This window comes from Parasteatoda tepidariorum, chromosome 9, assembly GCF_043381705.1.
Source record: "Parasteatoda tepidariorum isolate YZ-2023 chromosome 9, CAS_Ptep_4.0, whole genome shotgun sequence".
Taxonomy (NCBI): Eukaryota; Metazoa; Arthropoda; class Arachnida; order Araneae; family Theridiidae; genus Parasteatoda; species Parasteatoda tepidariorum.
Genome location: NC_092212.1, coordinates 37196072 through 37221616, shown reverse-complemented (window position 1 = coordinate 37221616; position 25545 = coordinate 37196072). Strand labels below are relative to the sequence as shown.

General features: G+C 29.4%; 1 protein-coding gene across 8 annotated transcripts in view; it reads right to left on the bottom strand.

The window, feature by feature from the left end:
• LOC107455365 (Adenylate cyclase 3) overlaps positions 1-25545 on the bottom strand; it is a 269291-nt gene that overhangs the window by 132952 nt on the left and 110794 nt on the right. For all 8 annotated transcript variants that reach the window (XM_043047156.2, XM_043047153.2, XM_043047158.2 and 5 more), the window contains one exon: positions 4404-4558. In XM_043047156.2, coding sequence (XP_042903090.1) covers positions 4404-4478 — 75 coding nt within the window. In that variant the 5' untranslated portion in view covers positions 4479-4558. The remainder of the gene's footprint in view (positions 1-4403; positions 4559-25545) is intronic.

The window sequence follows — 25545 nt, the reverse complement described above, 5'->3', positions numbered from 1 at the left end:
AGCAATCATCGCCAAAGAACGTTTTTATCATGAAAAAATTTCTAATGCAAACTTGTTGAGTTTTTTGCTAAAGTGGATTTCCATACCTATTGTGCGCTGCCTCGCGGCTTGTATGGGTAACAAAAAAATTGAAATTATTACGAAAAAATTTATTTATCGGGTTGAGTAAACACGAATGTGCAAGTTGACGTCCCTTTTTGCAGAATACAACCGGGCTAAACAACTGAATGTCTTAAGCTGACTACCTCTTAGCAGAGTACAGCAGAGATAAGCGATCACGTACGTTTAAGCTGTCGAACCTCTTTTACAGAATACAACCGGGCTAAGCGACTACGAATGTCTTTAACTGACGATCTCTTTTCAGAATACAATCAGGCAAAGCGACAACGAATGTCTAAGCTGACGGCCTTTTTGTAGAATAAAACCGAGCTAAGTGATTACGAATGTCTTAAGCAGACTACCTCTTTGCAGAGTACAACAAACCGGGATTAAGCAACTAATAATGTCATTAACTGACAACTTCTTTTAAGAATATAACCAGGTAAAGCGATTGCGAATGTCTAAGCTGACGGCTCTTTTTGCAGAATACAACCGGGTTAAGCGTCCACAAAAGTCTTAGCTAAAAGTCCTCTTTGCAGAGTACAACCAGGCTGTGCAGCTAGAACATGTGCAAGCTACACAATTTAAATTAACGATATCACTTTTCGGTATCTTATATTTAAAACTGATTAAATGTATTTCATAAATCACTAGCTAATTGTTAACTATGTTTGTTTCAAAAAATTTTTTCAGTTTTTTTTTTACTTAAATTAAATGTTCTTACTGAAAAAAAGCAATTTTTATGCAGATTTATTCGGAATTTTATTTTCTAAATTTCTTCAAGAAACAATAAAACAGGAAAATAGTTTGTTTGTTATGATTCATAAATAAACATTCAAGCAAAAATAAATAATGTTTACCATTTTTATGCCAAATGATTTCAGTTTTTTTAAGAATTACACGCTATTTTTGGAGCAGTTGAAGTTGTTCGATTTTCAACCGCCACGTCTTGCAGGAGGAAAAAGAGGAAAACTTAATCATTTATGTCAATAAAAGGAGCAAAAATTGGGAGAAAGAAAAGATATTTTTCTTTTTATTTAAATTCTATATTTTTATAGAGTTAAGAGAACCATTTTTGAAGGAGCTTAAAAGCTTACTAAGAATTTGTCTATTAAGTAGTTTTTTTTCTTTTATAGATTTTTCGAAAATTATTTTTTATCGAATAAATTATGTGTGATTGGATGTTAATAAAAAGTCTCCTTTTTTGGTTTAATTTTAAGTAAGAGGAAATAGTTTTTCACAATATAAAGTACATTTATTTTGCTGTTTTGATCCTATATTGAATTTTGAGGAATAATTTACTTCTATCATGCACTAATGAAAGGAAACAACGTTCTTATAGAAACTCCAGATTTGAAAAATGAATTAAAAGAAAAGGAAAGGAGAGAGAAAAGCATAATTTCTCTCATCTGGTATAAGAAATCAGAAAATTTATTCCCACTTAAAATTTGTTACAAAATTTCTCAACAGATGGCTCTGCTGAACGAGAAAAAACTGAAAAACTATGTTTTCGAAATGATCACCATTTGCAAACTCAATTAACATATTTCCGTGCAAATTAAATTAGAACAGGGTGCGTAGCCAAATTATTCAACAAAAAATAAGTACCTTTTAATCACTTTTCAAGCACTCAAAAAATATTTTAAGCACTTTAAAAAAATATCATAATCATGCTGGATTGGACAGTTTTTGACAATTGACGATTTAATCTTGTTTTTACCGTCATGTCAAAAAACCTTTTAGCATTGTTTTTGACAATTGTCAAAAATCATGAAATTTTGAATCACGTAAAACGAATGGCGTTTTCATACGCTACGGACTGACAATACGCCGAAATAGATAGAGGCTGAATTAATTGTGAAAACGTTGAATAGAACAATGTGAACTGCGTCTTTTTGCATAATTCGTATTGAAAATCAACATGGTAACGGAAAAATCTCATTTTAAAAAAGAGAAAATTAAGCACTTATTAAAAACATCCGTTGAAAAAAGCACCTTTAAGGGCTTTTAAGAAACGAAAACCTTTAAGCACTTTTTAAAAACTCTACACATCCTGTAGAATATAGTGTCACGAGCAGCAAAAACATAGATAGTTTTACAGTTGACAGTATTTGTTGATCAAAATCTCGCCTCCTGAGCAGAACACAGAGAACTGCGCGTTTGGTTTTTTTACTCTCCCTCCTTCTCACTCTCTCTCTCTCTTTTTTTTTTTTTTACAAAGAAATGGTTTTTACGTTTAGTATGATTTCGGATTTTACTGCAAATTGTGTGTTTTGTTTAAAAATTTCATTAAACTGCTTTTAAAAACAAATGGGCGATTCCATGAAAAAGGGGAAAAGCATCGGAAAATTCAAATAAGAATAATGTTATTATTTTGGATTTTTTCTGAATTAGAAAGGTTTGAAGNGTAGTTTAATCAACCTAATGCAGGATGAATACAAAATACTTTTGGCATTATATGACGCCTTGGCGCAAATATTGTTTGATGGAACGGAATAAAATTGTGTATAAAAGTATAATAGGGTATCTGTTTAAGAATATTGTTAAAAACGTTCTTCCAGTTCACATGACCACGGTTATAATGACAGAATATCATCATTCTTAAATGACAACACCTCTCTCTTTATACCATCGAATTGTGATGTTCACATAAAAAACTTAAAGCCAGAACGATATTCTTTGCATGAATATCGTAGTGCTATGTAGAGACGAAAAATAAATGTGTTTTATAAATTTTTGTATATATTGAGTAAGTCAGCATTCTGAATGCACTCTGACAAAAAAGAAAGAAGAATAAGGAACTGTGATTAAGTATATTGCTTCTTGTTTTTCTTAATCTCTGTCTGGCGTTGCCATTATTTGAGCTAAAAGTAGTATTCCAATTCTCTTTTAAGCTTTTTATAATTAGATTCACATTTCAATCCGAAAAAAGTTTGCTATTTGCGCTGAATAATTTTTCATGCGGCTAAACCTACTTTTTCGCAGCGACACACCTATATTACAATAGAAATATATTTAAGAATATATTTTATGCACAAATAAAGGCGACGGTTGGCATAGTCGAAGACTTGCAACATACTGCGTATTTAAACAAAGGGGAAACATGACACTATGCTTTCTGCTACCTTCTCCGCTGCTAGTGAGCGTTCGGTAGAACTGAATCGCTTGCACGTCGACTTAATGCTTTTTTCATCTCTGTCTAGTTTCGCATCATCCCTGTCTAGTTCGTACTGTATTACTGGGCATCTGAGGCTACTCGCGGCCCTTTTCCCATCCATCTTTAACTTGAACTTTGAGGTGTTTCGATGAGGTTGTGGAATGCAAATGAAGTAAAGTTTCAACTCAGCTACAATATTTTAAGTGTTGATAATCTGGCTTTTTTGAAAAAAGTTGTGTTTGCTATTACAATTTTTTTTTTGAAATTCGGCTACTTTAACAATAACTGTGAGTTGGGTAATCGTTCCTAACTAATTTTAAACTTATATATTCCAAAACCTTTTTATAAAACTTTATTATATTTCTTGCTTGGTATGTTAGAGGATCGTAAGGTGGCAAATGCATTTTATATTCATCCTGTATATTATCACTAAAGATATTCTTTCATTTCATGAACAAAGCTTTGATGATTTGAAGCATCGTAAAACCAAATTTCATTTTATATGATAATTGATTATCAGTGTTTCGTGTATTTATGTATATGTATTTCTGTGCTCTTGAAATACTTAAATTGAATTTAAAAATGTGACAATACTTTCTTACATTTAAATTTTAAATTCATCATGAATTTATGATATATTAATCTTCATCAAAGTAATTATAATCTATGAAAAAAGGTATAGAGCAAAAGATTTGCAAATATTTCGATATTTCAAGATTCATAATGCAATTTTCTGTAATGCTTCCAACTGAGGACATTCAAAATTCATAAATCCTCTATTTATTTGAAATATTTTATCTAATTTCCCGGTTGAGCAAATGCACTACAAGCAAAATCAATTACTACATTAATTTTTTTATGTAATCAATAAATAACTACATAAATTTTTTAAGAAATCAATCAATTACTACATTAATGCTTTAAGTAATCAATCAATTACTACATTAATGCTTTAAGTAATCAATCAATTACTACATTAATTTTTTAAGTAAACAATCAATTACTACCTAAATTTTTTTAAGTAATCAATAAATAACTACATTAATGTTTTAAGTAATCAATCAATTACTACTTTAAATTTTTAAGTAATCAATTAATTACTACATAAATTTTTTATATTTGAAGTTTTGTTTGGGAAAAATAATACCTTCATGTTCATTTCTTCATCAATAGGCTTCATGTCCTTTTTGTTGGTGTTATGAGCCTTCGCGTTGTTCTTCATGACATCTCAACGCTTGTCATAACGAGTAACTGGTAGTCTTCTTTTGGCATCTTATGTCGCTTAGCCTCACCAATAATTGCCTGAAAAGAGAAAAGAAGATTCATTTATCTCTTGTATAAAATATTTTGAGAGTATTGTGTTGAGATTTTTTATTATACTCAAAAGGTAGGGGGGTAAATGTGGATATGGGTTTAGTGTGGACACATGGAATATTTCTATTATTTATCACTCAAAATTTACTTAAAAATTTGTGGAAAATTAGTAAAACTGTGTTTTACTTCCATATGTTACATATTAAAACTCTTGATTGCGAATTAAGTTTCATGGCATATCTTGAAGGATTTTATTTTATTTTATTATAGTTTTTTTAAATACTCCTGAATAAATTATATTTTTTTAACTCATTGCTTTTTTCTGAACGTAATTTAAAATATTACTTCTAAAAATTCGAATTGTTTCTAGAAATAAAAAAAATATTTAAGAAAATGAAAAATCAGTTATATATATTGCATATTGGAAATAGTTTTTGAAAGAAATGAATTGATACATCAATGGTCGGTATTTCATGATCAACGAAGTTTCGATTTTATTACATTTGTACAAATTTATCCCCTGATTTTTGTACAACTTTGGGGGATTGAAAAAGCTGTTTATACACCTTACAATATAATATACAAAATAAAGATAAATTTCAAATTTTAATGAACGAAAGACAAAGTGTGCTCAAAATATTGATTAGTAACCTTCTTTTCGACAAATTTATAAAAACTGACCACACAAATGCTTGATTGAAGTAAACAAATTGAGATTGATAAATTTCTCCAGAAAAAGTGCATTTTTGCATCAAAATAAAAATTTTCAATTACAGTTAAAGTTTACTGCTCTGCGTATATTAAGACACTTTTTTTAGATATTGCAGTTACAGAATAAAATTTTTTCCAATAGTTCAAAAGTTTTAAATGTGATCCGTTTTTTTGCCGATTAAACAAGAGATACACTAGATTAATGTAGTTGCATAGTTCTTGGGAACTACTCAAGATAATTCATTCACACTCAATAATACACAATAATTCACCCAAATATATTGAAAAACTAAGTTACATATTTCCTGTCAGAGATTCCCGTTTTTTAAATTCTTTACTGGAGAAAAACTATACATACTAGAGAAATTCTGATTTAAAACAGAATTTTAACAAACAATTATATTTACATTCTTCCTAAATCTGTATACAATGACAATAGAGATCAATATTTTTTTAATTAATATGTGAAATAGTCAATTTTTCCAATTATGATAGTGTAATTTCTTTTTAATGCCTATACTTTAATGCTAAAGATCTCTTAATTCATAAACATGAAAAGCTCAGCTGTATGAATTATTATTTTATTTTATTTAATTTCTAATTCGAAATCCTAGTAGTTTGATTCAATCATAATGTTTTAATTTACTTTCAATTCACAATATAAAAGAACAAAAATGAAATACTAAGTCTGGAATCTCCCAAATATTCTGAAATGTATGAGGAATTCTAAAATAACTCTAAAATGTCATTACAGAGGGAACTAATCAAAAACTTTTCTCGAAATTCTAATTATGGATATTTTCGTTCCATTTTCAAATTATCGTCTGCTGAGCAAAGCTTATTAGAAAGATAACGAATGGCAACACGGAGATTGATCCATCGTTTCATTGTTTCAAGTAATCAGTTAGTTTCATTTTCGAAATGAAAACTTTGAGAATAGAATATTCAGAATAAAAAATAATCGTGAAGCTAATTAATCAGATATTAAATTTTTTGTACTTCTCAAATAATACTTATGATTAAAAGTATAATAACCATAAGTAATTTTGAAGAAGGATATTAAATTTTAAGAAATATAATTGTTTCCATTTATAACTTTAAGAGAGAAAAAGTAATACGTAATTAATTTTTACTAAGTTTTACCTAGTATATTCTTAATATGGTCTGAAAATTAAATATTTTAAACATTTTAATTGAACAAAAATATTATAAACTCGAAAAAATTATGCGATATCTATAATATTGATTTTATAAAACTTAAAGCGGAACCTAATTTTATAAAATTTTCATCTGTCTTCATAAATGTTAAACATTAAGGGTCGTAGTGTTCAGTGCAAAATTAAAAAACTGTATTTACTTTAACACGTTCACTCTGGGGTGACCCACCGGTGGGTCACGCTAGATTGTCTCATCTTGGCAGCGCACCGGAGTAAAAACTGGTAACAATAAATTTCATTTTTCAGTTTTTTGCCGGGAATAATAAAAATCCATAACTACCAATTATTTTTAACGGATGCAATTTTTATATTGAATTGCTTCTTCGCCGTGATAAATTTCCTTAAATTGAATTGTTATTGCTAAGAATAGATTAACTCCTCCCGAATATTATCTAATATTGAAATAGTTCTTCGACCAGTATTTTCTCTTTTCCGTGTGAACGTGTTAAATTAATAAACAAAAGTTTTAATCTTAAGTTAATAAAATATTTAAGTTTAAGACTTTATTTTAAGTAAATAATAACAATAATACTTTAGATGCTTTAGAACTGTATGTTATAACTTAAATTGTTAACATGCGTTGGATGTAGAAATATTTAGTTTTATCAAAACATAGGCTTAAAATGTTTTTAATTCTTCTACCACCATTCTCCTTTTGATGAGACGCTGTAATTGGGTACCTGCACTTCGAGAAGAAGAATATCAAACATACCCACACATGTGACCTATGACATCAGCTGATCATCAATGAACAAAATTCCGTGTCAAAGTTGAGCCAAGTTTTTCCACATAAGTCAGAATTTTAATTAATGTGAAGTATATTAAATACAGCGTCGTATCGAACATTGAATTTGCTGAAATATAATTCTTTTTGAGATTTATTATTTGTTTATGTATTTTATTGTAACACGTGATATATTTTTGTTTTGTGTACCTGGCAACTTCGATGCATAATTAGTTTGTTTATGTTCTACATGGTTTCGTGTCTGTCTTTGTGCTAAGTAAGAAATATTTGGTGAAAGAATTGAAATCATTGTGAAGGAATTGTAGAATGTATCACTTCAGAGAATTGATACTTGACAGGGTAAGTTAACTCGAAATAGAACGGAAAGAACAGTTGCTTACGTAAACACGAGCACGTTTTAACCGGTTAACGCCCATCGTCATATATTTAGGACAGTTCCTTTTTTCAAAGACATTCATTGTGGTGCGAAACTTTTTTCAGTATTTCATTTATCTGGGTGAATTTAAAGTTTCACGGATACCACAATGATTTAGTTATTTCTGATTAGATCTAGAATTATAAAGAGCAAGTACTTTTATATCTTTCAAAGACTTTTTGAAAGCCCCAACAGTAGAGAAAACAATTAATTTCGATAATATATTATCATTCCTGCCAACTTTTAATCCCTTCCATTATCATTTTTCCCAGTGGTATTAAAATGGAATTAAAACTTCAATTTTAAGCAAACAAATACGTTGTATTTGAAAAAAATTAAGTTGACAACCATGATAGTAACGCATATTAATATATAAGCTTAATTTTTGTAAGAATAGTGGTGATCAAAATCATTTAAAAATTAAGATTATAAAAGAAAAAATAGTTTATAATTACTACCACTTTAAATATGAAAATAAAATCTTCCGGAAAATCCTGAAGAGTTGGCAGGTATGTATTATGCCACTTTTTCCATAAAACCACTTTTTGTATGATTTCAATTTATAAATTCGGGACAAAACGGGTTAATAACTAGGGAGAGTAGATATCACCGATGTCAACCTTCATCTATGAAAAGGTACCCCAACATAGAATCAGAAATTTAACATGTCTTATATACTAGTGAATTGGAATTGTATTTTTGTAGTGGTAGATACACTACAGTACTCCCCTACCAGAATTATATCTGTGATAGAATTCGATGAACGGATACCACTAGTTGATTCATTGCTCTTTTGTCAGAAGCCGGGAGAGCTGTATTAAGATCACTGTACTTTTGTTGATTGTGAGAGCTGTATTAAGTTCTCGGTCGTGGCTGCTCCTGTGTTGCCATTATCAGTCGAGTGTATGCAAGCCGACGTTGTGTTTGATCGAGACTGAGTAGCAACAGCGCGAGGAGATGGATAATGTCGCTGTCACAAGTTCGCAAGTCAACTGCTCAATGTGTACCATCCATCGAAGTAAGCGTGTTCAAATCGTAGTGGGAGTTTCTGTGAAGGTAGGCGTGTTCACATCACGTCCGATAGTCACCAATATGGGGAGAGTAGATATCGCCTTTGTCAACCTTCATCTATGAAATGGTATCCCAACGTAGAATCGAGTTAACATGTCTTATATACTAGTGAATTGGATTGAATCACCGATTTTATTATTTCCAGTTGAGGGTCTTTTACATTTTGGGTACTTTGTATTACAAGATTCGCTCAGTGTATCCATCAAATACAGACTATTCTGGTTAGATTCGTGTTGCATAGAGTGCTAATTGTTGCATACAGCTTTGCAGTGCCAATGTAAAATTTAAACAAAAAATGCTAAAGAATAAGCTAAACTCAAACTATTTTCCCTTATACTTTTACAGTTAGGTTAATAACACATCAGGAAAATTGTTGTCATGCCGAACGTATATATTTGAATTTTTTTTTCGGGAATTAGGAGAAGTAAATGATTTTGAATGTGGCCACTACTTTTGTTTTAAAATAAGTATTGCAAATGTATAATTTCAGAACGATTTATTATTATACCTATACATTAGTAATATATTTTAACACAAAAATCAAATAACTAAATAACTTTTTTAAGCGAAAAAATTTCAAAAATGGAAATAATGAAGTTATTAATGTGCATCTTCTTGAAAAATGTGCAGGGAGTTTGGGAGTACGAGAGTTTTGGCATTTTATGGGTTTACAATGTCTCGCAAACCTCTAGTAGGGTAACATCAGATTTCTTAACAAGAGCATCCTCTATTACAAATAAAATCAAACAAACAAGGAGTTATTTTTATTTTATTTATTTAGTTATTTTATTATAAAAATTCAGGGAAAAAATTAAATCTTATATATAAAAAGAAGAATAACCAAAAATTAATTTCGTGATATTTTTACGACAGCTATAGCAAGATTAACCTGAAAACAAATCGTAAGCACACTTGGGTTATGATGTGCTGCAAAACCCTTTTTAGGAAACGTAAATTTACTCAACAAGGACATTTCCCTTTTACAAACGAAAACAAGACGCATTGTGTAATGTTATTATTTTATTTTATTTGACTTATTTTATTTAAAAATTCAGAAATAAACCAAAATGTGATATCTAATGAGTAGAAGAGGAAATAACAATAATTTCCTTTCGGAAAATTTTTTTCACAAAATCCGCCGTGAAATCCGGAAACAAAATTATTGACACACATGGGTTAACAATGTTTCTAAACACCCTGGTTAAAATGTTTCTAAACACCCTGGTTTAAGGATATGGGTTAAAGCCCCATTTACCATCAAAAACAAATACGATGTTTAAATTAATATTTTATTAACATTGATATATAATAACAATCTAGTAAAATGATGTGTTAAATCCAATATGTGGAAAAGTGAACAATTATAAATTCCTTTAGGGGTATTTTCCAGTGGGAAATACCAAGTTTAATCCCAAAACAAAACATAATTCCTCCCGGGATATTTTTCTGTCGACATAAGCTCTAACCAGAAAGCAAATCATAAACACTCATGGATGTTTATAGTTTGTTTTCGAACCATCAATATTGCACAAAACCCAAGTTGAAAAACGTTAATGTTTTCAACGGAGGTTGTTTTTGCTCCCTATAAACGAAAACAAGATACAACGTGTAATTTTCATTTCATTTTCAACCATCAATTCCTACTGGGGTATTTTTCTGCCAGTAATAGCAAGTTTAAACCCGATAACAAATCCTAAACACACACTTGGTTCAACTTCTCCATAGATTTCTAAACTTTCAAACAAACATCTGCCATTACACAAAAGGCAAAGTAACGTGTTTAATGTAAGTGTGAGTACAGACATTTAGGATGGAGCATCTCTTTCCCATGGGTAACATTCCTTTTTGTTTCCATGGAAACCGTCTCCCATATTATCCCAGATCGAAACAGAGTGTACCAACCACATTATATTTAAGATGCATAGGAATTGAAGCAGGAATCTATGAACTTCGAAAGACAGAGCAACGTTTTGAAAAGGATTAGGGAGTATTGTCTAGAGAAATTCTCTGAAAGCTGTAAGCGGTTTTGAAATTACGCATTCCAATGCTTGGGATGGAGTTTAGAAGCGCATTACGATTGAGAGAATCAGAGTTTTAGTAATAAGATACGAGTATAATAGCTGTTTTGATTATTCGAATCTTAAAATAATAGGAAAAAAGTTTGATTTTGACAAAATGAAGTTATTTTCGAAAAAAAAAATATTTTGTTAGTTTTAATTTAAAAGGGCGTAAGAAAAAGTAAGGTAAATTTGCTGGTACGGTAAGCTAATTACAAAAAAGAGAAGACCACGTTTTACAGTTTAAGTTTGAAATTTTTTTGCTTACTAGAGAAATTAAGTTTTAAAATTTTTACATTATTTCATTTTATTATTATTGTTAACAATTATTAGCCTTGTTTTTAGTTTTGTGTTTGTAGTTTTACGCTAAAAAGTGATCGAAACTTTGATTGGCGAGAAATTTAGTTAGTTTCGGAAATAATTGTATATTTTATTGACATCAGGGACGGAACTTCAATTAAACTTTGAGTACTCTAGCTAATCGGATTGTGTTCAAAATATGGTTTGAAGGTAAAAAAAAGCATAAGGGATATATTTTACGTTAACAGAGCTCCAGTTAGTATTTGAGCACGGTGGTATATTTTGTTTATAGAGGCCAGGAAACAATTGAACTTGCAATGGAATTAAGCGTAGAGTTTTAGATGGGATTTGGGAGCTATAATTAGTAGGGAAGTGGACGAAATTTTGATTGATGACAAATTACATTCGGCGATAAAATGAAAATAAATTGTTCTTGGATTTATTTGGAAACAATAAAAACATACACAGTAATCAAGCACAGAGCTTTAGTTTATATTTAAGTGCTCTAAATAGTTGGGATGCGCTCTTAAGTTCGATTATTATAATGCAAAGTCTGGTGTTAATCAATAATTATTATAGCTGCAATGAGAATTGGGGATTGATGGGATTGGTCTTAAAAGTATATGCATTTCACATTGTGATCTCTTTCATAATGGGACATTTGCAAGTGACGTAGTGTGGATATCTCGATCCTGATTGGTTGTTAAAACGTAGCATTTGTTTACGTTAGCAACTGTTCTTTCTATTCTCTTTCGAGTTAGCCAATCCCATCAAGTATCAATTCTCTTAAGTAACACATATATTCCTTCACAAAGATTTTAATTCTTTCAGTATGCATTTCTTGCTTAACACAAAACATGAAGCCCAGTAGAACATAAACAAATTAATTATGCATCCGAAGTTGCCAGGTACACAAAACAATATAATAAAGACAAATAATAAAAGACGTAAAAGGGAAAGAATTATACTCCAACAAATTCTACGAGTGATGTGGCGCTATATTTAACTAATTTCACGTTATTTAACATTCTAATTTACGTGGAGAAACTTAGTGTAACTTTGACACACTATTTTGCTTAAAAACGATCATCTGGCACTGATGCCGTAGGTCACATGTATGGGTATCTGTGATCGCCTTCTTCTTGAAGTGCAAATACCCAATTCTCATTTCATACAATAAAAGACAGATTAGCATTCTTAACTATTTCAAAATGAAATAAATATTCAATCCCAGCGCATTAACTAGGTGCAATGTTTGAAATTTGCTGTTATCAAATTTGCTGTTATCTCGTAGTTATCAAAACATTAACGGTGATTGAACATAATAACAAATGGATTCTGATTTTCATACCACAGTATCATATAATCAATAATTATGCCACTCTGAATTCAAACGATTTTGATTAACAGTTCACATAGCAAGAATTGTTTCGAAATTTGTATCACTCTGTAATGTCAAACTATATCATATATATGATAAATTTATACAAATTAGAATATGAATTAATCATGTTTTGGATGTTAAAACTTCAAATACTTGCTGCAAACTATAAATTATTAAATCGCATTTAAATAAACATTATGCTTTAAGATAAAAGATTCATTTGCATGTTACACGATTACACTTTAAAGTGAAAACATAAGACATTTAAAATATATATTTGCTACTTAAACTTTATCTAATAAAACAAAAATAAAATATAGTTTAGAATAATTTAACTGAGAGAACAAAAAGAAAATCGCTTGGTTTTAAAAAGATTTGTTTGACCAAAAGTATTTAAGTATGTTTTAAATTATCGTCTGAAAAGGAAAACATTACATTTTGTTACCAAACGATGTTTAATGTCGAGATAAAGTGAGAAAATCCGTTTTCCAAATATATACTGCTTTATTTAAAATGCAAATAACATTTTAATGTGATCTTTCTCTAAAAACAATTTTAATGTGTTAAAGTGTGTGTTATTTTAATGTTTTTGCTTTGACAATAAAATAAGAAGGAAGCTATCATTATTATCTAGTCAATGACTTTCAAATTGTTAAACAAATTAAGTTCTATAATTCATATTCAAATGAATTATTATAGTTATAACATGAAATACGTGGTTGCTAATACTGATTTCAAATGCATTGAAATATTTAGTCTAAGTAGTAAATAAAACCTTAAGCACATATTCGAATTAAAAAAATAGCCTATTAAAAGTTCTTATTGTGAATATTTAATTTTAGTGATTCAATTTTAATTATAACTTAAAGCAATTGAAATGTTGCTTGTATATTTTATACATTTAATAGGTTGCATATTTATTCTATAAAAAAAGGCTGCTCATTTATTTTATTTACGCTTTGAAAAATTAAAACCATATACCTTTAAAACAATCTCAAAAAATATGTTTCTCTATCCATGTGCGAAATTATATGTGGTATAAATTACATGCTCATTTAAAATATGAATAAAATGTTATATAAATGAAAATAAAATGGTAATATCAAATATCTAAAATCTATGTATACATAATCTATGTAACAGAACACGAGAAAATTAAAAATACAGCAGTTCAAAGCACGAGGAAGGTCACTCTTGCCATAAGAACATTCTATGACAAACCGTTCGAGCTGATTTGTTGAAAAACGAAATGGACTTTTCTGATTGGTTAAGCGTTTGCCATTGTTTTAAATTTAACGATTTAATTTTTCATATGTTTTAAAGATAACATCACTGATAATTGCTAGCTTAGAGCTCTATTTGATCAAAAAATAATTTAATGCACCTATTTAAATATTAATTATTTTATATTCGCTGGGTCAGATGAATTTAACTCGGCCAAGATAGCCAGGTTGGCAGGGCGCTGGGCCGTAATTGATGACAGATGCACGTTAAATCTGTCGAGTTACAAAGTCCTCCATGTTCCCATAAAAAAACCTCTGCCGGTACTGATATGGGAGTTTCTTTGTCTGTTGGATTGGTTGAAAAGTACAAGGCAACGGAGTTGAGCAGTTAGTAATCGTAAACCAAAAATTGGGTCGGCTGTTCAACGACGGTTATAAAATAAAATTAAGACAATAAAATGACGTAAAGCCACCGAAAATTGCAACAGATAATAATAAATAAAAAAAAAATTGAAATTATCTTAGCTATATTAATTGAAAAACGTTGTGGAAAAACCAGGTAAGTGACATTTTCTGAACGAAAAAAAAGTTGTATTCGAATTATTTTATTACCAATGTATTAGAAGGCTGGAATAATAATTCTTTGCTTTATTTTATTTACCACTAAGTTTTAATAAAAATCATGCTAGCATACTAAAAATTGATGTGGGTTAGATATAGGCAAAAACAGTTCTGCTACATTAAGCATGCCCATATTGACGCAACCACTTTATCTTATTTTCTCTAATTCATTAATTCCCCTAAAAATGTCACCTGTTTCTACCATAAAGCTCCTTAATAAAGCTTTATTAAAGACAAAATTTCTCCCAATACTTGATTCAGGGGTTCCATTGTCTTCTGGATTGGGTTCAAAATCACAAGGCTACGGAGTTGAACACTAGTAGTCGTAAACTTAATAATGGGTCTGCAGTTCAAGGACGGCTATAAGATAAAATTAGTGATCTTTTCAAAGCATTGAAGATTATCTTCGCAATACCTTTGCTTTCTATTTTTACCACAAAAGATATTTTTGGGGCATATAAATAATAAACTGCATATGCAAACGTCAATTAGTAATACACTATCGACAGCATTACATAATTGTAATCCCCGATGTAAAGATAAATTAGCTGCGAGGAGCCCATCAACCAAGACAAATCGACATCCTCAAAATTCTCCATCTTGACGCATCAATGATTTAATACTATCGTCTCCTCGCATGAGCGACAGAAATTACATACTCAGGCGATAGTTCTCAGCAGAACGTGATGTTGTATTTCAATGATCCAATGATATCTCCATCTCTTGCTGCTGATCTAGCATTTCCGAAATATGGATCACTGGTGGAGAATGTTCAAGAGTTTTATTTGTCTCCGGGGTTTCTTATCTCAGCCCTTAAGCGAGAGGTTAAGATCTTTTAGTCTTGACAAAAGTTTTGTAAATTTATATCGATTGCTGACCGATTTTCTTGGGCAAAATTTTAAAGGCATCGGATAAATCAAATTGCACGTCTGGAAGTAAAGTTTAAATATTTATGTTAAGGTTCGTTGGTTTCCAAACTTAAAACTTTCAAGTGCTGTAAAGCAAATGTTTAAAATTAAATTGAAGATCGTTAATCTTACAACACGTATTATATATTTACAACAAATATCACGTACATATTATTTAAAGACCACAAAGTACAATGGATATTTAACACAAAAGTTAGAATTAGTGAGAGCGTAGAATAATATAGAATAGTTTATCGCATAAAAATTCTCTTGATTGTAATATTTTACTAAAAATATTTAAAATTGAAGTTAATAGTTGAGAGTTTAGAGTAATGTAGAATAATAGTTTGCCACCTTAAAAGTGCTTTAATATGCTCAATAGCTTACAACAAACAATTGAATTAAAGTCAAAAGCCCTTTTCCAACTAATCTTAACCACTTATAACAAATTTTGTAGCATCTTTCGGCAAATATTATTTTATTTTATCACAAATTTGTCATACTTTCTTTCCAAATATATAATATTATCCTACAAAAAATGTTTAAAATTGATTAATTAACTAATTGATAATTATTAATAATAAGCTATATTTTTTACAGATTGTTCTTTCCGGGTAGGTAGCACCTTTTCTTCTATTTAGAAAACTGTATGATATATGAATAATGGGCTTTGTTCAGTGTAATAATAAGCCACATGTTAATATTAATCTGAAAATTTTTTTTGGTTAAAAAAAACTGTTTTGTCAGAGTTTTTAAAATTGCTTAAGTTGCTTATTACTATATTGTCCTAAATTTGAAAATGATTAATGATGAGTATTTTTATATCCGTAAAGTTTTTCAAAACTATGATGATTGTCTAAGAATTTCTATTTAATTTCTAAACGAGTTGGTTACTTTTAACTATTTCCACTACACTATTAAAAATTCTCCCCCTAAAATAACGGTGAAATAACTGGCAACAATCTAATTAACCGTAAAGTTTACGGTTAGGAAAATTAATATTTTTTTTGGTATTGAAACCGTTTGCATCTGGAATAGTTAAAATACTGCGAATACAAAACTATACGGTTTTGTTACCGTTTACAACAAGCTCGATTTTAAAACTGTTAAAATGAAACTTATTTTACAATAAAATTAGATTGTTGCCGGTAAAATAACAGGCAACAATCCAATTAACCGTTAAGTGTACGGTTAGGAATATTTCTTTATTTGTTTGGTATTGAAACCGCTTACATCTGGAATAGTTAAAATACTGCGAATACAAAACTATACAGTTTTGTAACCGTTTACAACTAGCATGATTTTAAAACTGTTAAAATGAAACATATTTTGCAATAAAATTAGGCTTTTTGTTAGGTAACGGACGTTGAAGTTAGGTTATGGTTGAGTCGTGTCGAATAAACAGTGGGATGTGGCTTAATTAGTTTACTTGGTAGCGCCATCTATCCTGAAAGATGAAGAATACTAAACATTTTGCGTCAAGCAGCATCGTGGTGCTGCCATCTATCCTGAAAGATGAAAACTAAACATTTTGCGTCAAGCAGCATCGTGGTGCTGCCATCTATGTGTGAATGAGAGCTTCGTATTCTAGTAGTCCAGATCACCAATTCGGAAGCGCAGAACATTGGAAACTCTTTATGTGTTGAAGGAATGGAAGAGATTTTGTGGTGTCAACACTAGGAATTGAATTTCCGTACAATCACACATGAGATTGTCAGATAAGCCTTCTCGGTTCTAGTATGTACCCAGCTGCAAAGAAACTATAGTTTGTCTTAAGTAAGAACTCCCCTAGTCATTCGTCTGGACCCGTGGCTGTGACTATGGTATAACTACTTCAAGTAGGGGTGTGAGGTCACTGTTTAGGATAGGTTTTGGTTCGAGTTGGCGAGAGAAAGGGAATCTATTTCTTCGGTCTATTGTGTTAGCTCTAGAGTGAGGAGGAACTACTCTCCTTGAAATGCGCTATTCTTGCTTCCATAGCAGCAGATGGCCTCAGACTTTGTGGCAGGGGGAGTTCTTACTGTAGACAAACTATAAGTGGCTTCATACTGTGGGCATATATCACACGGTGGGTGGTATCAGATAAAAACAGTCAATAAATGGTTTTACAGTTTATTAACACTTAACAGTTTGAGTATCACCTTTTTATGGATATTTGACGGTTCTTATTGGATACGATAGAATAGCAATTCATTAACCTTTTTTTCTGAGAAATTTCTAACAGTGTATTTTATAAACAACAAGTGTGCATTTTAATTCCACGACTTGCCATAGAAGTTTAATACCAAACATATTTTTATTTAAGCAGAAAGCAAAAATCCACAAAAAAATCGAAACAAAAACAATTGAATAAAAAAGGGAACATTCGCATTCGCTATTCTTATTCTCTTTTAATCTATAAGGAAAAAAAACTAAATACGCGAATAGCCTATTGTCAGACATTCTTAAATCACATTATGCTCTTCGCCAAGATGAGCTACTTCAACAATGGCGGAGGACGCCGCCACAAGTCAAAGAAAGGAAAAAGATGCTCTGTTTGGTTTTGAAAAGAAAGAAGTAAAACACAATGCAAAACATTTTTATGACCACACAGTATCGTTTTCACAAAATAACTAATTTGNAAGCTATTGTTACCAATCAATCTAAAGAAAAACTTTCAAATTCTTATTTTTAATGAATATATATGAAATGTTCCTTCACTGGGTAGTGTTCCTTCACTGGTTGGTTTACCCTATTTTACAATGGAATTATGCTTTTTGTTAGGTAACGGACATTGAAGTTAGGTTATGGTTGAGTTGTGTCGAATTCAGGGGTGATTGTGAGCCCAAGTCAAAATTCCGGAAAATTTCTTGAGTTAAAAAAAAAAAAAGTTTGAATTGAAAAAAAATTTAAACAAGTTTTTTTTTCCTTTTTCTCAATATTTCTCAGTTTACTTAAATATATTTAAAATTTTACGCATACCTATGATGACCTGGAGAAATAATTAAAGTTTACAAATATGTCTTTCTTTCTTGAATTTATGATTATAACTATTTACTGATAAAAAATGAATATTAATCATGTATATAAGCTTATAAAGTATCTGGCTCTCCCTTACAAAAAAAACAAAAAAAAAAACACTGTATTTTTAAGTTCCACCTTTGAAAGTTTGATTACCGGAAACTGTAAGCAATGATTTTTTGAAACGGCTGGAACTTCGATCTCCAGAAACTTCCGGATCATTGTTAGCAAAAAATCCGGAAATCCTGATTTTTTCCGGAGCACAATCAGCCCTGCGAATTAACAGTGGAATGTGGCTTAATTAGTTTACTTGGTAACGCCTTCTATCTTGAAAGATGGGGAATACTAAACGCTTTGCGTTAAGCAGCATAATTCCCTAAACTTACGGGAAAATAACCAGCCGGCAACAATCCAATTATCCGTAAACTTTACGGTTAGGAACATTCTTTTATTTTTTGGTATTTAAACCGTTTGCATCGGGAATAGTTAAAATACTGCGAATATAAAACTATACGGTTTTGTAACCATTTACAACTAGCATGATTTTAAAACTGTTAAAATGAAACTTATTTTACAATGAAATTAGGCTTTTTGTTAGGTAACAGACATTGAAGTTAGGTTATGGTTGAGACGTGTCGAATAAACAGTGGGATGTGATTTAATTAGTTTTCTTGGTAGCGCCTTCTATCTTGAAAGATGGGGAATACTAAACGTGTTGCGTTAAGCAGCATCGTGGTGCTGCCATCTATGAGTGAATGAGAGTTTCGTATTCTAATAGTCCAGATCACCAATTCGGAAGTGCAAGGCATTGGAAACTCTTTACGTGTTAAAGGAATGGAAGAAATATTGTGGTGTCAACACTGGGAATTGAATTTCCGTACAATATGACATGAGATTGACAGAAAAGCCTTCTCGGTTCCAGTATGTACCCAGCTGCAAAAAACTATAGTTTGTCTTAAGTAAGAACTCCCCTAGTCATTCGTCTAGACCCGTGGCTCCTGACTGTGGTAACGAGGTATAACTATTTCAAGTAGTGGTGTGGGGTCACTGTTTAGGATTTGGCTCGAGTTGGCGAGAGAAAGGGAATCTTTTTCTTCGGTCTATTGTGCTAGTCCCAGAAACTACCCTCTTGAAATGCGCTATTCTTGTTTCCATAGCAGCAGATGGCTGCAGACTTTGTGGCGGGGGGAGTTTTTACAGTAGACAAACTATAAGTGACTTCTTCAGGTGGGCATATATCATACGGTGGGTGGTATCAGATGAAAACAGTCAATACATGGTTTTACAGCTTATTAACACTTAACAGTTTGAGTATCACCTTTTTATGGATATTTGACGGTTTTTATTGGATATTATAGAATAGCAATTCATTAAATTATTATTTAGCCTTTTTTTCTGAGAAATTTCTAACAGTGCATTTATAAATAACAAGTGTGCATTTTAATTCCACGACTTGCTATAGAAGTTTAATACCAAACATATTTTTATTTAAGCAGAAAGCAAAAATCCACAAAAAAATCGAAACAAAAACAATTGAATAAAAAAGGGAACATTCGCATTCGCTATTCTTATTCTCTTTTAATCTATAAGGAAAAAAAACTAAATACGCGAATAGCCTATTGTCAGACATTCTTAAATCACATTATGCTCTTCGCCAAGATGAGCTACTTCAACAATGGCGGAGGACGCCGCCACAAGTCAAAGAAAGGAAAAAGATGCTCTGTTTGGTTTTGAAAAGAAAGAAGTAAAACACAATGCAAAACATTTTTATGACCACACAGTATCGTTTTCACAAAATAACTAATTTGCATTAAAGAGAAAAATAAAAAAGAATGAAGTTCCCATAAAGTAAACGCACGAAACTAGAAAGGAAAGTTTTATTGCATTTCCAAGTCGGTTATTTAGTTTTCGTGTATTTTAAATTTTGACGAAGTATCTACTACGTCTTTTGTTTAGAATTTATACGACTTGCTACAAAACAAAGAATGTCATCTGGATGCTATTTATTCAATTATTTTGGTGGTAGACAGAAATTATTATTGAAAAACATATTTACGTAATTTTGTTTAAAAATAATATTGTTGCATAAGCAAATAAATAAAAGATAATCCAAGAACTTTTCATGTAATTTTATTTCAAGCGATATAGTTGCATAATAGAATGAATAAAAGCTATTCCATAGCTGCCAGCTTGTAAAAGCACTGAGCAAAATTCTCTAAAAAAATTTATATAATTTCGCTAAAAAAATATTGTTATTTTGACGAAGAATAAAAGACAATCCATTACTGTCAAATTATAAAGACATTGAAAGAAATATTTAAAAAAATATTTATAGAGTTTTATGATAAAATATATTGTTACGTCAAAAATATTGTTACATAATCGAATAAAAAGATAATTCATAGCTGAAAATTGCAAGGTCATTGAGGAAATATTTTCTTTCAGAGATTAATACACTTATATTTTAAATTATAAGATAATCCAATGCTGTCAAATTATAAGGATATTGAAAAAAATATTTAAAAAAAAATATTTATAGAGTTTTATTAAAAAATATTGTTACATAATCGAATAAAAAGATAATTCGCAGCTGAAAATTGCAAGTTCATTGAGGAAATATTTTCTTTCAGAGATTAATACACTTATGTTTCAGATTATAATTCTTAGCTTTTAATGTTTAAAAAAAAAAAGGAACTGTTTTACCCCTTATTTGAAATTTATAAATCAATGTATGTTAAGATTTATAATTTAAGCAGTTATATTAAGACTTGAGGGTTAATAGTAGGTTAAATTTAAAAAAAAAGTTTATTACACTTCAATCATTGCTGAACGATTATTTTTTTTAAATCGTTCATAATAACCAAACAATTTGGAGATGTTGTTTCTTCTTTCCCAACAATGACACTGGGCAACATAACGGTAGAGTTCGAATTCCACTGTAAGCCTAAATACACCATTGTAAAGCTCTGCTCTAGCTTGAGTTAGTTGTTCTTCAATTTGTCTAGTGCTTACAAACCACGTTTTGTAACGAGTACGTAGTTATGTATAAGAATAAAGATATAAATGAAATTACAGTAATGAATAAATTATGCCTGTAAATCTGAAATGCTTATAAAAAGTAATCTTACATTAAGTAAAATAGTTATGAAATTGGATAAACTTATTTACAGAAGTAACTTTATTACGTAAAAATTAATTTTATTGATGCAGTTTAAAATTATTTTTTAACTAGTTAATTATAAAGTAAATTCCATTGACTGTCCGCTGACATTGACTTTATGTAATTTTTTTATTTGGAATTAGCATGATTTTAAACTGTCTTAACTTTAAAATTTAAATATAAACTAAAGATTTATAGAATCTGGCAATTTTAACAATTTGTAACAAATTTAATCGAGTTTTTCAACAATTTTTTTGCGTAAAAAATTCTAAAAAGTGATATTTTTTATAAATTTTGTTTGATGTTTTGTAATAAAATCGAGTTAAGACAATTTGATTCGCTGGAATTGAAATATTTATTTTAAGTTGAAATATAGTAGTTAATGTTAAGTGTAACAAAAACAAAATAATGTTATATTTTCAAAAAAATCTCACCATATTTCTTTCTGAAAAATTATACATTTTTGCAAAGTTCACGAGCTTTAAAAAAGTATTTTTGTTTCTTTATATTGTAACAAATACAATAATTTTTCTTATATGATGCTTGATGAAAACACAGTCTGAAAATGAAAAATTAAAAAAAAAATTTGTAATTAGTAGCAAAATTTGATCTTGATCATAAGGTTGATCATAATGTGTCATTAACCTAAAACTTACTTTCTACCTAATGCTATTATTTACATAACACTTATTCTTTATAAAAAAAACAATTAAAATTTTTTTAAAAATCTATATGATAAATTATTTTAAATACTTGTAAACAGGTTTTTTTCCTCTTAAAAACCTCTTTTTAAAAAAACAAGTGATTATTTTCTTAATGCTAAAAATTAACCTTCATACGCCTCAATAATTAAACAAAATCTATAATAATTTTTGCGTTGGAATGTTGCAAAAGAATGTCAGTTTTTCTACTGTTTGCTAGATAGTTTTATTTTCCTCCTTTTTTTAATTTACCTCTTTAATACATGCTCTTCGAATAAAATTTCGCAACTATATGTAACCATTATTATGTAAATAAAATATGCACATCCAAATATCAAAACTTTATTTAATTTTTTTAAAAAAAATAACGATTAATTTAAAAAACAAACTGTAAATGTGAATTTCAAAAATGGTAATTCACAACCCAAACATCAATTCATCGTAGTAACAATTCATTCAAACAGAAATAGCGATTCTAAATTTACACATCAATTCTGGAAAGCAAACTAAACGTAAAATCTTCTACTAGAATTGGAACTAAACTACTCTGTTTAACTTACTGTTACTGTCTCTTCTATGCTCCTAAGTTCTTTTTGATGCCTCCTAGAAGAGATTTCCCAGTCCACCGAATCCTTCGACGTATATTTACGTCCAAACGAATCAGATATTGTGAGTTCGGAATTAGTTGCATTACTTTTCCATCGTGGACTTATCTATTGGATTAAGTCGGGTTCGTTTAGGCGAATCCCGATAGAAGGTTTACGAGGACATGGAAGTTCGAACTTTTATTGGCTTAATAAGCGAAGAATTCCCGCTTTCGAACGCACTTACGTTACAGCTCAAAGTGCACTGCTATTTTCTTTTCTAGCTAATTATGAATGCAGTATTCATACATCGAACGAAAATTGCACTTGAAATATAATTTACGATAAGATATTTTAAAGTAAAATTATTATACACTTTTATCGTTATAAATTATTTTGAAATTTCGAATATATATGGGCAGATCTCTAAAACCTTTAACTTTTGATAATAAAAAAAAAGATAAAAAATAATAGGCACGCAATGTTTACACTTCCAGAATTGTTTAAAAATGTATAAAATATCAGAAAATAAACGTGAACATCGAAAATTTTGGTGCCCTTAGAAGTATAAACAAAACATTAAAATTTTTGAATTAATTTTTATAGGTTTATATACATTTCATTAAAAATCATTAAAACGACAAAAGTATCATTTATTTAATAAACATATAAGCTTATTGAACCTATTTTTCTTTTATTGAGCAATTTTTTCTTTTTAATAATTTCATCCATATTTACCCTTTATTTTTCATCAAAAATTATTAGTATCATAATGAATTGAAAAATTTTAATATTAAGTCAAGTTGTTATAAAATGTATAAAAAGGCTTAATTTAATTATTTTCAGACAAAAAATATCTTCATTTAGTAAAACATAGGGAAAAAACTAAGTTTTGATACGTTAAATTCAATTAATTAATCCTGAGGTTACGGTTTGACAGGGTAACGGTCTGGACAACCTAGAGAATAGATCGAAAACTTTACTCAGATGCAACGCAATGCGATGCACACAACACAGAAAATAAATTAGGCAACGACAAACGTGAGATCAAAATTTTGATTGATTTTAACATTTACTTTTTAGATCTGCGTCTGATAACGGTCTGGACATCGTAACTGTAACCTCACCGAATGACAGTTTGTTTATTATAAACCTAGAAAAATTAGTTCAAAAATTTTAATTTTTGGGCATCAAAGTTTTCGATGTTCACGATTATTTTCTGATTTTTTATACATTTTTAAACAATTCTGGAGGTGTAAAAATAGTGTGCCTATTATGTTTTATCATTTTTTATTTATTATCAAAAGTTACAGGTTTTAGAGATCTGCCCATATATTTTTTATTTGGCTTATATATTTATCACATTTATATATTTATTATAAATTATGCTAGATATTTTTGTATACTTTTCAGCTGAGTACCTGTCTTTCGTAAGAAGGAGAAAAAAATCCTATGTCATAAATGAAAATCACACTTTGATTCATACAGAGAAACCTCTCGGGAGTGGCCACTGTCCGTTCCACTGTAAAATGGTCGTTAATGGAGGTTGGTCGTTCTGAGGGGTTACCTAACTTGACATCAAAATTGTTATCGAAGGTATATGATTTTTAGGTAGTGTCAGTTTCTTGGTGCGTAAATGCCACTTCTATTGGCGTCATGAAAAGAAGTATCGATGAATAAAATTTAGCGTCTATAAAAATGATCTAAACTGATATAACTACGTGTAAAAATAAATTTACCTATTATGAATGTTAAAGATATTTTAAATAAATAAACTAATAATAATAATAATAAAATAATACTAAAATAATTATGTTAATAATAATAATGAAATAATAATAAAATAATAATAATAATAATAATAAAATAATTATGTTAATAATAATAATGATAAAATAATAAAATAATTATGTTAATAAAAATAATTAAATAATAAAATAATTATGTTAATAACAATAATAAAATAATAATAATATAATTATGTTCTTTTTGTTTAAATTTGCATTTAATTTTATATCACAAAAATTAGTTAGCTTTAAAGAAGAAGTTTGTTTGTTTGAGATTTTTTTTTCGTTCCAAAAAAACTTTTTTTCTCTAATTTAAGTTTGAACTCAAGAAGTAAATCATTGGTTGCATCGTCTTCAATTTTAATGTACTCTGACTGCAACATGAGGTTGTATCGTTAAAAAAAGCTTCATTTTTAAGTAAAATTAGGGTTAAGATATATTTTGAGGGGCTTTTTGGATTATCACTAAGTTGGTCTCCAGCAAAAGCGACATTGTTTCATTTATGGCAATCCGCACAGAAACATTTAGATGGGGTTTGTCAAAATTTCCTATTCTACTACGCATATTAGATAACATGCATTTTCTTTTTACGTTATTCCTTGTTTTATTTTGATATAAAATGAATTTTATTTGGGTTAAAAAAATTTTGACATTGTAATTATGTTTTGTTTTAAGCTCCATTTTATTTAGCAAGATATTATACATAAACACATTTGGCTCCAAAGTTTTGCCATGAGGCACCTCAGAATGTATTTCTACCTAAATAAGTTGGTCAAGTTTGGAAACTTCTTTCTAACAAGTAATATAAAAAAATATTTTTAAAGTCAACTTAAATCAACTTAAGCTACTTAAGTCTACAAGGAAAAATTTTAATTTTAGTTACTTTTTATGAAGTAATTTAAAAAATTTCTCCTATAAAAAACTGAAATTGATCAATTAAATTTAATTAATGAATTAATATTTGAAAAAACTGTTTCAACATCAAGTGTCAAGTTTAAAAAAATGTTTTTTAACTTGAATTAATGAATAAAATATATTTTATTAACGATTGAAAATTTGAACATTTTTTGCGTAAAAAATTCTAAAAAGTG